Genomic DNA, 14,855 nt, shown 5'->3' on the forward strand with positions numbered 1-14,855 from the left:
CTAAAGGCCCAAGGGCTCCGACAGGAAAAAATAGCCCTGTGATACCATCTTCCGATGTACTTATAATGGTCTGCATCTTACTGTTATGTAAAGTGAAGCACATCTACAACCATTCCCTGATTATTTGTGACTGTTGATGTATTAAACGTGAAAGAATAGCCTTTTGGGGTGTTATGACTAACGCCATGTTTTGTTAGAGAACAGCACATCTACTGTAGGCCTAACACCTTTCGAGGTTAGTTATTCACTCTTGGTTCGCCCGTAAGTTGCAGATTACCATTATTTGCTGTGCTTCTAAGTGTTCCATTTACAAGAATTTGAAATAGATATAATTTACTAATATTGTGTGGTAAGAGTCATGATTCTACTTTTTGAAAGCGCAAATATCATAGAATAACATCTTTTGAGAGATTTTGAGTGTTACCATTTGCATACATTTTAAGTGCAACTCATATACCCCTTTCCAAAATAGTAACCTCTTGCATTGCATTCAATTCTTAATTTCCCGAAAGCCACAGAAACCACCCTGTTCTTATTGTGCATATCTAAAGCAAAACACAATGACAACTTTACCGCTATTCCTCAGTAAATTCGTGTTGCTAATTCTTGACCTCCTCGACTATCTTAGTATATCATTGTTTGTGGGATTTTGGATAGGGCCATTCTTTTATCTAAAGCAGACATAGTGTCCCAAAGTGAATTCTAGACATTGATTCTCGACATCTGTGACTGATATGGTAGGTCTATGTCATCCAAGTACAAAAAGGTCTTTCAGTATTTCTGAAACACTCTACTGAATCAAATATATTTTTTTAAGTGTTGGAGAGAAAATACAAATACCTTTGTGTAATCGCTTTATCATGACCCTCAAATGCGATTTGCTATCTTGGGGTCATCATGGCACTTAGACTTATAATAAACCAATTCCAAAATTCTAGCTGCAAGTCTAGATTGATTTTGCCGCGAAACAAAAGGAAATCTGATTTATCATACTAGTAACAATAAAAGAGATTTACATTTCATAAATTAACACAAGACCTATTGGGATCCATACTAATTTTGGGTTGAATCCCCTTTCAAAAAAATTCATTTCAACTATTAACAAATTTCACGTTTTAGGGAGACCAATGTGGAAAGAAAATATTTTTTTTTCTTTTACCGGGGTCAAGTACCTTTCACAATTTCGATGACGGGTAAAAAGAAACTTATCCGTCTCAAAATACGTTGTTCATTATACCATAAACTGATCTGTTCACGGCTCAAACACAAACGTATTACACCAAGCTCCTCTTCGTGGATTTCCTTATTTCATGGTAGATATGAACCATGGATATCTTGGTTAGCAGTTTTAACTATAATATGTATTTAACTGGTAAATATTGTTGCTTTACTGATACTTCAATGCTTATTTTCCTTGACGATTTGTTGTAATAAATTATCTGCTCTTCATCTTTATGGGAGAGAAAAGAATAGAAGGGATCCATGGTAATATTCTATTCAAATATCGATTTGATATAAATGAAAATGTACATAGGCTCTGAATATTTTGATTACGAAGTGATGATAATAATGATAAAAAAAATTGTATGTGACATATTGAAATTACAATTATTTTTTTTTTTATTTTGTTTCATTAAATCTGTTTATCCTATAGAATGAAATGTAAAAACATTGGAACAGTAAATTTGATCTTTAGTGTTAGTGACATCGCGATGGGTGTATTCACAAAAATAGAAAGTTCTAATAATAATTCTAATAATAATACTAATTTTAATAATTCTAATATGTATGTATGTATGTATGTATGTTTGTATATATATATATATATATATATATATATATATATATATATATATATATATATATATATATATATGTATATTATATATATATATATATATATATATATATATATATATATATATACATACATATATATATATATATATATATACATATATATATATATATATATATATATATATATATATATGTGTGTGTGTGTGTGTGTGTGTGAATGTGTGTGTGTGTGAATATATGTTCTACCAGCATTAGAATTATCTATCTTTATCATTTTAACCTTATCTAATAATTGATATTTATTAGAAAATTAGTTCTTCTGGCTTGAAGGATGTATGGCCAGGGACTGTCTTCGCATACAGTAGAGCATTTTAAACAATGTGTATGAAACCCTCATAATTATTCTGTAAAATTATAGAAAATTTCAATTTTCATATTCAAAGCTAAACTTGTACATATAATATATAGATGATAGATTTATCTGCAGCTTAGTTTTAATATAAATCGTCGAGAACATTCCCCTCTGCAAAATAAAAGAATCTTATCTACTCGAAAACTTCCCTGTTATCTTTAAAGAAACTTCACCAGTTGGCAGATTCGCTTTGAAAGCTAATCTGTTGGAATTAATGCCGTTCTTAATAACCCAACTGTCCACACGACTATTATTCCTGATTTGTTTTGGTTATTCTCGAATGAGTCAGCATTCCTGAATAATTTTTGTCGATGAGAAAAGTAAAATGTGATATAAAACTTCAGCAGACATTCCGCTCAAAACGGACATATTGTTTTAAACGCTCTATAGAATCTACAAAAAGACTTCTATTACCAAATTTCCCCTCTTCTCTTCAGAAAAGAAAAAAAAAGCCGTAACAACACAAGCTCGGTAGCATTTCAAGAGTTAAGAATCGGGGTAAAGGTGTAGCTTTCATTTTAAATTGCAGAAGGTGGAAATTTCCATATTTTAGATTCAGAACATAACGGATATGAAGAATGAATTGTATTTATGATGTAAGTAAGGCCATGTCGGACAAGGTAAGAAATATTTGTTTTGGTATTCCATTTCAATCATTTCACACCTAAAAATATATTCTTATTTTGATTCTAAAATTTCTATATGAATCAAGAGATTACATTCATCTTCACTATTAGCAAACATCCAACATTCAAATCTCCACTCACAAATAATTTTTTTATCCCATACCTTTGCTTACTTACATAATTGTTTCTCCTACTACGTGGACTCGTTTAACTAAGGGATAATCTTTCATCTCATTCATGCATCTATAACTTTTTTTTTTTACCAAGATACACCTTACACATACTGGTCAGTTACTCAGTCCCACTTTCACCACAATACTGCAGCATCTCACTTGTGATCCCATTAACTCCCGATGTCTTTCTTTTCTTCAGGTTCTTAATTGCTCTCCTTACATCTTTAATAATTACTTCAACAATTTCTCTCTTACATTCATTCTTTCCCTTCCACAATTGGGTCATACAGTTTTGCCATTAATTTATTATAATTATTATTATTATTATTATTATTATTATTATTATTATTATTATTATTATTATTATTATTATTATTATTATTATTATTATTATTATTATCATTATTATTATTACGAACTAAGCTATAACCCTAGTTGGAAAAGATGCTATAAGGCCAAGGGCTCCAACAGGGAAAAAATAGGCAAAATTTCATAATAATCTTTTCATCTACTCAAGAATGCGACAGTCACTTTAGTTAGGCTCTCTTCGTTGCTTCTCTTATTCTCATATGTATTTACCTTGTACACAGCTTCTTCGTTCTTACTGAAGTGCTCATATCAACCAATAGATATACAGCATCTTAGAACACATCATTTTCCTCCATTGTCTTCTAGTAGGTTATTCTCATTTCTTTGCTACATTAATGATTCGTTTTGATAAATTTATAGTCACATTATTTCTCCAATTACTAAAACTTAAGCTTTAGCATATTTGAATTTACTTCAACCTAGATGTTATAGAATATATCTGCAGCCATTCATCCTTTCTGCTCATTTTGTCCTTCTTTATTATACAAAACCTATTATTACTGTATTCATTATTAGCAATCATGTAATTTCACTTTCACCAACAAACACAAACACACACATGCACATACATTATATATATATATATATATATATATATATATATATATATATATATATATATATGTGTGTATATATATATATATATATATATATATATATATATATATATATATATAAATGTGTGTGTAACAGTGTTAAAGAGGTTGAAGTCAAGCGACCATACTGTAGAATTGTGAGAAGCAAAATTAGTTTAGATTCAAGGATAGAAAGATTAAAACTTGCTTTAAGGAATAAAATAAACACTTCTTTAGTAAGAGAAAAATCGGATAAGCTTAGTTTAGCAATACAAAATGGGTACTCTCGGGTACATGATGAAATGGAAGCAAGTAAAGAAGAAATGAACATTAATTAAATAAAAATTGGAACCAGCACAAGAGATGTTGTAAAAAAGGGTCTAAACGTGATCAAGGAAAACTACTAAAAAAGACCAAAAGCCTAAGAAAGAAAAGATTGGAAATGATGGTAAAATCCAAGACTGAAGAAAGAAAATTAGCAGAACTATCCCAAACAATAAACAAACTAAAATTCCAAGATTTTCATAAGCACAATAAACGAAAATTGAAGAAACACTTCAGAAAGGAAGGAGCATCAAATTGATGAAAAGAAGACTTGGAACAGGGCGCCAACAGATGTTTGCTTTAAAGGATGAAAATAGAAATATCAACAAAAGAGATGAAGTAACAAAAATAGCAGAACACTTCTATACAATGCTATTCTATAGTGATATAAGAAAACACTAACTTGGCCAATGGAAATAATGAAATACCCGATCCGGTATCAAACGTAACAAGAGGAGAAGCAAGGAAAGCATTTAAAGACATTAAAAGAAACAAAACTACAAAAGATGGCCTAACAATTACTTTGATAATAGATGGAGGAGATTTCATAGTAGTAAAACTCGCTGAAATTTACACAAAATGTCCAAAATAATGCTCCATACCAGCAGCTTGGAGATCTTTTTATCATTATACTAATTTTCAAAAAAGGAGGCACAAAGGACCTGAAAAATTATTATTATTATTATTATTATTATTAATATTATTATTATTATTATTATTAGCCAAGCTACAACCCTAGTTGGAAAAGCAAGATGCTATAAGCCCAAGGGCTCCAATAGGGAAAAATAGCCCAGTGAGGAAATAAGGAAATAAAAAATGATGATAAAAAATTAAAGAATAAATCATTCTAAAAACAGTAACAACGTCAAAACAGATATATCATATATAAATTACTGCCCAATAAGTTTACTCTTATATTAATATATAGAATATTTACAAGGATCATTTTGGGTGGAATAGAAAGACAGCTTGACTTCAATCAAATAAGGGAGCAGGCAGGCTTTGGAAGCCGGTATGCAACAACTGTACATATCCATGCAATTAACCAGCTAATGGAAAAATCATCAGAGTATGATAAACCACTATGTATGGCATTTACATACTATGAGAAAGCTTTTAATTCTGTCAAAATCTCACCAATAATGAAAGTTCTTCAAAGACAAGGAATAGATGAATCTTATGTTAGAACACTTGAAGATACGGAAAGTACAGTAATACTAAAAATGCATAAAAATAGTTACAAAATTCTGATTGAGAAAGGCGTTTGAAAGGAAGACCCCATCTCTATAGATTATTCATAGTGAGTCTAGAAGTTTTTTTTTAAGAATTTTGACTGGGAAAATATATGAATTAACAATAATGGGGACTACTTTACCAACTTAAAGAGTTGTAGATGACATAGTTGTGTTTAGTGAATCATGGGACGAACTGCAAAAGATGATAGAAGATTTGAATAGAGAAAGCAGAAAGGTAGGACTGAAAGGGAAGGTGAGTAAAACTAAGATAATATTCAATGAAAATGCAGAGACATCCAATAAGGCTTATGGACGAACCTCTAGAAATTGTTAATGAATGTACGTACTTAAAAGATAGACAATAAGTGTTTTCCCGGGACATGAGACCGAAATTAAATGAAAGATAAGCATAGGATCATGGAAAGCTTTTGGTAAAAAAAATATGATATTACGAAAAGTAAAATGCCACTTTGTTTGAAAAGGAAAATATTCAATGAGATGGTCGAACCAGTATCAACTTATTCATCAGAAAGTTGGATTGTTGCTATAGCCTTAGAATATAAGCTAGTTACAACAAAAAGAGCTGAAGAAAGAATAATGATGGAATAATACTGAGAGACAGAAAAAGAGCAACATGGATAAGGAGAGCAAATTAAAGAAATTGATATTCTAACATGTAAGAAAAATATATGGACATGGCAGGGCATATAATGAGAATGACAGATAGTAGATGGACATTATGGGTAACAGAATGAGTTCCTAGAGATGGCAAAAATAACATGGGAAGGAAGAGAAGACGATAGATTGACGAGCTAAAAAAAATTTACAATATAGACCGAACTGGCATATAAAGACCATAAACAGACGCGGGTGAAAGACATGTCTGGGGCCTTTGCCCTGAAATCTAATTTATATACACAGCATCGAATTTATAGATATATTTGTTTATTTACACTACTCTTTCATGAGATTATTATCAAGAAAATAAGAAATAATGGTTATCGTAATTTTACACCATCCCCCTTATTCTATGCTAATGGCATAAAAGAATAATGATTTTTTTGTGTCTATGTTATTATTATTATTATTATTATTATTATTATTATTATTATTATTATTACTTGCTAAGCTATAACCCTAGCTAGAAAAGTAGGATGCTATAAGCCCGAGGGCTCCAGCAGGGAAAATAGCCCAATGAGGAAAGGAAATAAGGAAACTATAAGAGAAGTAATTAACAACTAAAACAATATATTTTAAAAACAGTAACAACATTAAAAGAAATCTTTCATATATAAACTATAAACACTTTAAAAAGCAAGAGGAAGAGAAATAAGATAGGATAGTGTGCCTGAGTGTACCATCAAGCAAGAGAACTCTAACCCAAGACAGTGGAAGACCATGGTACAGAGGCTATGTGAATAAATTTTGTGGTATATGTTTGAAATACGTTTTCAAAATGGCTAAATTTTTATTTGATAATATCACCCCTTTTTCCTATGCGTATAGTTTTACTTATTATTTGTATATTTCTCAATTTGCTTATAAGTTACAGTTATTATTACTACTGTTTTTACTTATTATTATGATTTTTATTGTTGCTATTTTTGTTAATATTATGTTTCTCATTATTACAGTTGTTATTATCATTATGGTTGTCGATATTATGTATCAATAATAATTATAACAACAACTACAGCAACAACAACAACAACAATAATAATAATAATAATAATAATAATAATAATAATAATAATAATGCTCAGTGAGTCCGATAAAGTTGAATTCGTAGTCCAAATATAAACGTATTTAGAACAATCTGCTTGAATTCTGCGCGGTTTTTATTTCCATCTAAAGGCTGCGTCTGCCTTTATGCCAGACCTACAAGTTTACAACGAACAAAAGAAAATTTATACGTTAACGTATAGTGATATGGCCAATGAGCGTTGACTCCAGTCCCAGTGGAGGGCGGAGCTAAAGGGATCCTTATCGTGTTTGAGGACAGAATCGACAGATATAAAGTTAAGTCAGTTACATCCTCCGTACAGTCGAGGACACCCGTACACCGCGTAGGAAGAAACCCATCAGCACTTGTGAAGAGCATCGTTCGTACTTTCGTTGGTGTTTGATTTTGGGCCAGGTTTGTGTTTTGTCTCTGACGAAACACTCGTTGGTTTGCTTTGGAGCTAAAGTCAACTTTTAAGAATTCTTTTGCGGGTGGGGGTTCCCATTGTATTTTTGCAATTACCTTAAAATGATTTTATCTCACCATAATGTTGTTATTTCTTGGAGATTGCCTTATTTGTCGAGACATAAACACCAGAGGAATGTGTCTAGTACTCCCTTTGTGTGTCTCACTCAATGCTCCGTCTATAAAGGCAATTGATGAAATAGGTTTCTTGTGCTGCATCTAAGTTCATCAGTTGAGCTACAATTTATCCGGTGGTTCTTTAATTTCGTTATACATAATTTAAATTTGGAATGTTTCATGGTTGAAAAATATCACATCATCCTGTTCTATCATGAGGTTCCTTGTTTTTTGTTAATTTCAAAGGTTTGGTCTTGTGGAAAGAAAGGGAGGAGCGGATTCAATTGACACACTAGTGAATTCTGGGATTGTACCATCTTTTGTGGTTGAACTTTCTGATTTTGTAGGTTTCTTTTTTCTTTTCTTTTTTTTCTTTTTGTGGTGAAATTGTTGTAGTTTGCTTTGTTGGTTGTCTTGCATAGATTTCTATTCATTATTGGTTCCGACGTTGCATCTAACGGTCCCCTACACCGGCCCCCAAAATGACGAACACCGACCACATCCAGGCATCGAGGAGAAGTAAGTGAGATTTGAAACTATTTCATCTAAAGCAACTCAAATAACTACTTGTTTTGTGTATTTATATTTTGGCCTGAGCCTCATTAATGCATAATAAAAAATTAGGAAACAAGCAATTTTTTTTCCAGGTGTAAAATATCCAAGAATCTGTAAACTAGAAATTGTATGTTAGATTGAATAGGGAGTCAGGGATTTTCTTCATCGATATATATGTTACCATATTGTCACTTTAAAGGTTAGGACCCTGTAGCCGTACCATGTTAGTTTATCTTATTTCTACATGGATTAATTTGCTAACGTTATAAGAAATTCCTTCTTTACACCGATTTCTTAAACGGGTGGAGAATAATACCAATCGATCAATCTCCAGATGGAATTTCATATGTTGAGAAGTCAGTAATCAAGTACCGTATTGTATATGAGAAGGAAATCATTTCTGGGAGTGCTGCCAGTAGCCTATATTTATCAGATGCGATTTTCATTTCTTTATTTCATATACAATTTGATTGTTATTGTAATTAGGCGTCGCGATCACTTCTGTTAGTTTCTTATGTTTTAATGGGATTTTAGTACATGTTTTTGATGATTATGAATATGGTGTGTCTTAGCGAGAATGAATACATTTGAAAGATATCTCATTAATTTCATGCCTCAAATTCTTAAATACATATAAATAAAGTTCATATTCGCATCAAACGACGTCAGAACAAATCTCATCCAGAGAAACAAAAGAAATTAGGGTTCGAATGTCATTCGCTATATTCCACAATTAGGTCTAAGGAATTGTTTAGCAGGCTACCCATGGTAAAGAATGTATGAGCCACGACTGAAATATCGGTATTCTGAATGTACACACTGTCGTAGAGAATCATGTTCTGGTCATACGATGTTGCTGGTGACGAAAGGACATATGGATGTTACAAAGCAATTATTGCAATCCTCCTGATCGCTCGTTTCTCCTTATACCTTCATCATTATCTCCCCCTTTTCTCCTTTCCATTTTCCCATCCCCTACCTACCTGTTTTCATATATATATATATATATATATATATATATATATATATATATATATATATATATATATATATATATATATATATATATATATATATATCTTTCATTTTTTTCAGTAATGTTTTTATCGCCAAAGCCAGATTTTCAAATTTGTAATGGAAAAGAAAATGTGATTTTATTTATTAAGCTGTTTTTTGTATTGGCACGAGGACTTTCCCTTAAATATTAGGCCTGAAATGAAACTCTGGAATCTAACCAATTAACAGAGAAGAAATTTCAAGTAGTGCAGCTTCACAAGCAAGTGCTAAACCGTGGGCACCGAAAGCCCACGATTAAATCCCCTTCTGTTCGTAGGTAATTATCTTGTTTTGACCCAAGGAGGTTTAAAATCGCCTTGTTTTGAACCTACCCGCCCCAATCTCCGGGAGAAATCTGGGTCACCGGTGAATAAGTTAGGAATTTGACTGAATCAATTATGTTCAAGTAAATGTAACTACACCAACTTACCACGATGAGCTATTATGCAAATCTTAAGTTGTAAGCAATGGCTAAGCATTTCGACATTTTTTACCCCAAATGTGAAAAAGTACTTAATGTACATCATCATAGATTATTTTTAGGGTCTTTGTATTTCTACACGGTACGGTTGTGTATCGGAAGAATCAGACACTATTTAGTACACAATGTATTAAAAGTGTAAATTTAGTTTTAATGGAGACTACTACGAACAAGTTTTTGTTATGGACATGGGCAATCCTTTGTCCGCTCACTTATCTAACATATTTATGAATGTTATTTAATCTTGATTAATTGCTTTCGCGTGGTCCTCCCAAATTGTTTGGTATCGTTATGTTGGCGATGTTTTGGGTATTTCTAGAAGTAAATTTTAATCTTGAGGGTTTTGTTCCAATAATTAATTCAATGGTTCCATCCATAAAATTGATTATAGAAAATGAGAAACTGTATCCCGTTTTTAGACGTTTGATAGTTAGACAAGTAGATAAATTCAAGTTTTTCATATATAGAACGCCTACCAATAACTTTTAATATGTACATATATATTCTGACTACTCTCGAAAAAATATGAGAATTCCGTCTTTTCCTGCGTGTACTTAGAACATTTAGAATATGCAGCCTTGAGAACATAGAGGATGAGTTCACTAAACTTGAAGAAATTGCTACTAATCTCTACTATCCCAAATATTTTCTAGAAAACTATGAATAAATATAAGAAATTTGTTTATCTTGTCCAGCTAGAGAAAAATGAAACAATTAATAATATACTTTGTTTGCGATTCCATGACTTTTTAAATGTCATATCCCTCTAGAAAAGAAAAGAAAAACAGCTATACCTGTGCAAAAGTTATTTGGCCGTTCGATCAGGGTCTTTTTCAGAATACTTAGTGGAGGATTCCTTTTCTTTCGATCACTTTCCTTTACAACTCTTAAAACAAGAACACCTGAAATTAAGCTGGATTAAACACGGGATGGGGAGGGATTAGCTTTCCTTTCAAGACCTCGGGGGTCGCGGTTAAAGGTTGGGTTCTTATTCAGTAGCCTACAAAGGTTTACTTATTTTCATTCTTTATTCCATTTATTCCTTACTATATATGTATTATTTGCATATATTTTATATCATTCTATGTATTAATGGATAAAACAAAATCCTGCTGGATAGATATTGGCATTATACGTATCATCTTTTAATACACTTCTTATCTTCTGATGGTAAGCAAATAACAGTTACTTATATATTCTTCTATTTAGAAAATGTAAATTATATTTTATGTTTGTCAGTAGGCTATCAAGATACAGTGTAAAGACAAAAGTAACAACAGACAACTATATATATATATATATATATATATATATATATATATATATATATATATATATATATATATATGTGTGTGTGTGTGTATATATATATATATATATATATATATATATATATATATATATATATATATATATATATATATATATATATATATATATATATATCGATGGATTATTGCCTACCTTTTTGTGAATTTGTATTGGAATGTTGGCAGACAGTCGTTAACAACAAGGCTGAAGATTATGAAGATAAGTAAACTGACCAGACTTTTTCTCTGGAGGTGTAGCAATTATTCATATAATCCTCTTAAGGGCGTAGTTAACTCAAAACAAAAGTGATGGAGAATGAGAAAGAAGAGACTATTTCTGCCGACGTATCACTCGCATTTTTGTTGAATAAGTCAAGTCATACGCACCAAAAGGAGAATCAGACAAAAATAAGTAATATAAGATTAATAAATACAACTTTTTTATAGTAGTATCATAATTCCAAACTATATTTCCATACCCGAAATGAAATTTTTGAAAATAAAAGGCACACACAATCAACGTGATACAATTTTTTCTTAGTTTATCATTGTTAATACGAAATCGTTCATCATCTACTCTGCTGCTTGAAATTATGGTCTCTTTCTTAAAAAAAAAAAGTACAATACAATGGTTAGCTTCTGGCCTTTAAGAGCATAATTTGCTTTTGGGGATAAGCCGATCAGGTTCCTCAATCAGAGGAAAGATGTCCACCAAGGTCTATATATGTAACATATATAGACCTTGATGTCCACAGTATTTTGAGTTTGACACGGTCCAACGCCCAAATAACTTTCGCATTGGTATAGGTATTAGGGTATTGTTTGAATATAATTATACTTTAAAGAAATGCGTTGATTAAGAATAGTTCTTGAAATTATAATAATTATAATATTGTAGATAGCATTCCTTGTTCAGATTATGATTTTCTTCATCTCGGCCAAACATCCAAAGGTATTTCTGTCAGAATAAATCACCATAAGATGGCCGTCTCTAGGGGATCTCTTATTAATGGTTTGGCCTCCCACTGGTTAGGAATTGGCTGGTCAGAGACGAGTAAAGTAATCCATGTTATTGACTATACCCAAAAGAATATTGTAGAATCCTTTTAATCTGTCGTTCCATACCAACAAGGAGGCTTTAATACCTTCCTCCTTGTGTACCAAAGGTCAAAATCTAAATCTTAGCCCTGGTCTGTTTTCCGTTAATCTGGTATCACCCTTTTATCTAAAATCTGGCTTATCTCGAATGATCAAGAAACTGACAGTTGGGGAACTCCCTTCTCCTGTATAAATAAGATGTCATTGTTGAGTCCGTTGATATTATTATTCGATGAAAGTACTACACAATCAAGTCTTTTCCTTATACCTTTCGTGGCTATAATACATATTTTATGCTGAATGCGTGTCAGTTTTCGTGATTTCTACATACACACATCCATACATGTATACGTAGTATATAAATATCCAATCCTAACTAAACGAAAAAATAGTTTTTTCATTAAATTTCGATGGGAAAGATTACTTCCACTTCAGATCGACTAATATGTATACCGAGTGCAAAAATGAAATAAATAAGGCTCTAACCTCCAACGCACTAATCAGGAATGTGGGGACAAGAATGTAGCTGGAGGAAATTCTAGATTAACGTAAAAATAGCCTAAACTCATGTATATGTTTATATGGATCCAGAACCTCTTCCACACCGGACATTTTCCCCACCATAATGTTATAAGCTATGAAAAGGAATAAAAAGTCAGAAATTTGTTGACAAATGGATTAAATACACAAATCCGATATTACTCGTGAACTTTCAAAACTTTAATTATTAAATAAAAAAAGGGAAACTCCCGTCTATTCTCCAGCCCATTTTTTATCAAAAAGCCTTCAACATTGGTATCTGTGAAGTGTATAAAAAAATCTTTTTAAATGATAATTTAAGTTTTTGAATATTGTTTGAATCTTTTTGGATACATAAAAGTATACTTTTCATTAATTATATTTCCTCTTTACATAGAAACCTTTTCTGAGATGGCTACTTACAATTTGACTAACTGATTGACTGATTGGGGCTTTCGCCGTTTGCCGGAGGTTCCAATTTAAAGCGGAAACATAATTGATGTAGAGTATACTTTTATGTATACAAAGGGATTCTAGCGATATTATACAATTTGAAGTAACAGAAATTAATCTATAGATAGTTTGGTTATTTAACTGGAAATTGGACGGACAAGTTTCTCTTTTTTATTTAACAATTTAAATGTTTTGTGCTTATGATATACAGGATGGGGAAACTGTCCACCTGCGTACTTAGTTTGTTGGAAAATCGTCCTAGGGGGATATAGAGGTAGGGGAAATGTTCGGACCCCTGTACACGTACATGTGTGTGTGTTTCTTCAAAAAGTCAAGAAAGGAATCTAAGGCATTCAAATTTATCACTATATTTCAACCGATACTCGTTGGTAGTTTATACGTGAATCGAAAGTTAATCCTAAAAGATTATCCAGCTTTAATTTCTCCCAGGTGCATTTTATAATCTTTGACGTCTTCAAGGAGGTTTAATACATTAACCTCCTTGGACGTCTTGACCTGGGATGGTTATCTGGCAATCGGTCATGCTGGATTATCCTATTGATAGTCGGTTTCAGAAGGGTGTTGTCCACTATCTTGTTTGTTTTCCGTTTGTCCCTCGAATTAATTCATATTCGTTTGGTTTATGGTGGCCGACTCCGGGATCTTTCTACTTTACTATATAACCTTGATAAGGTCCTTTTCTCATTTATTGGTCGAAATAAAGTGATTTCATTTTGTTTTTATGATCTTTAAGAAACATATATGCATACACATATATGTATCAACATCTTTAAAACGAATTAAAACTTAGGTTTATCCTCTCTCTCTCTCTCTCTCTCTCTCTCTCTCTCTCTCTCTCTCTCTCTCTCTCTCTCTCTCTCGTGCATATGTATACTGAATGCGTGCATACCAATTGAAATAAAAGTTATAGAAAGATATTTGTATTAGTTTTCATTTTCATATATCACTTTCCAGATTAAAACTTTCATTAAATTTGTTAATAATATTACTACTATTGTTTTTACGTCGTGTACGATAGTTGAACGTAACAGGATCCTTAATCCTCAACTTGCCATTGGACAGACGTGCATTTAATAGTCTTCTGCTCAATCTTATACAACAGCAATATCTCTGAACCCGATGAAGCCAAGCATTTGGTACCACGATTCTTAAAAAGTTTCCCAACCATTTTGTTATGTTGCTAAAAAAAACCTCAGTGTTTCTCAAGTCCCGGATTTAGTTCCTATTTAACTGGCTTAATCGTAAACACTTGTGAGTTATTAAGGGGGGAAAAAAGAAAAAAAAAATTGGTAGTCTTTGGGGCGTCATCAAAGAAAATTTCAGGTTATGTTTAGTAGTTTACACTAGACCCCAGGAGCCAGAGATGGGAGAGAGGCCATTAGAACACAATAAATTAACGAGGAACGAGAAACCAGTGAGTTCATGGGCCGGTGTTCCAAACTTTTCAAACAGCTCATTTACGAAAAAAAAAAAATCAACATTGTCATTGATAATTCTGCCTCTTAAATTTTGTTTCTGCTATAACAGTATTATATATCTTTGC

The 14,855-nt window shown here is 31.8% G+C and overlaps 1 protein-coding gene across 2 annotated transcripts in view; it reads left to right on the forward strand.

Annotated features, from left to right (window-relative positions):
- LOC137649743 (sialin-like) overlaps nt 1-14,855 on the forward strand; it is a 147,284-nt gene that overhangs the window by 121,592 nt on the left and 10,837 nt on the right. The window contains exon 1 of one of the 2 annotated variants that reach the window (XM_068382694.1): nt 7,553-8,338. The exons of the other annotated variant lie outside the window; for it this stretch is intronic. Coding sequence (XP_068238795.1) covers nt 8,302-8,338 — 37 coding nt within the window. The 5' untranslated portion in view covers nt 7,553-8,301. Of the gene's footprint in view, nt 1-7,552; nt 8,339-14,855 lie in introns of those variants that run through there. 2 annotated transcript variants of the gene reach the window in all.

Source organism: Palaemon carinicauda, chromosome 11, assembly GCF_036898095.1.
Source record: "Palaemon carinicauda isolate YSFRI2023 chromosome 11, ASM3689809v2, whole genome shotgun sequence".
Classification (NCBI taxonomy): Eukaryota; Metazoa; Arthropoda; class Malacostraca; order Decapoda; family Palaemonidae; genus Palaemon; species Palaemon carinicauda.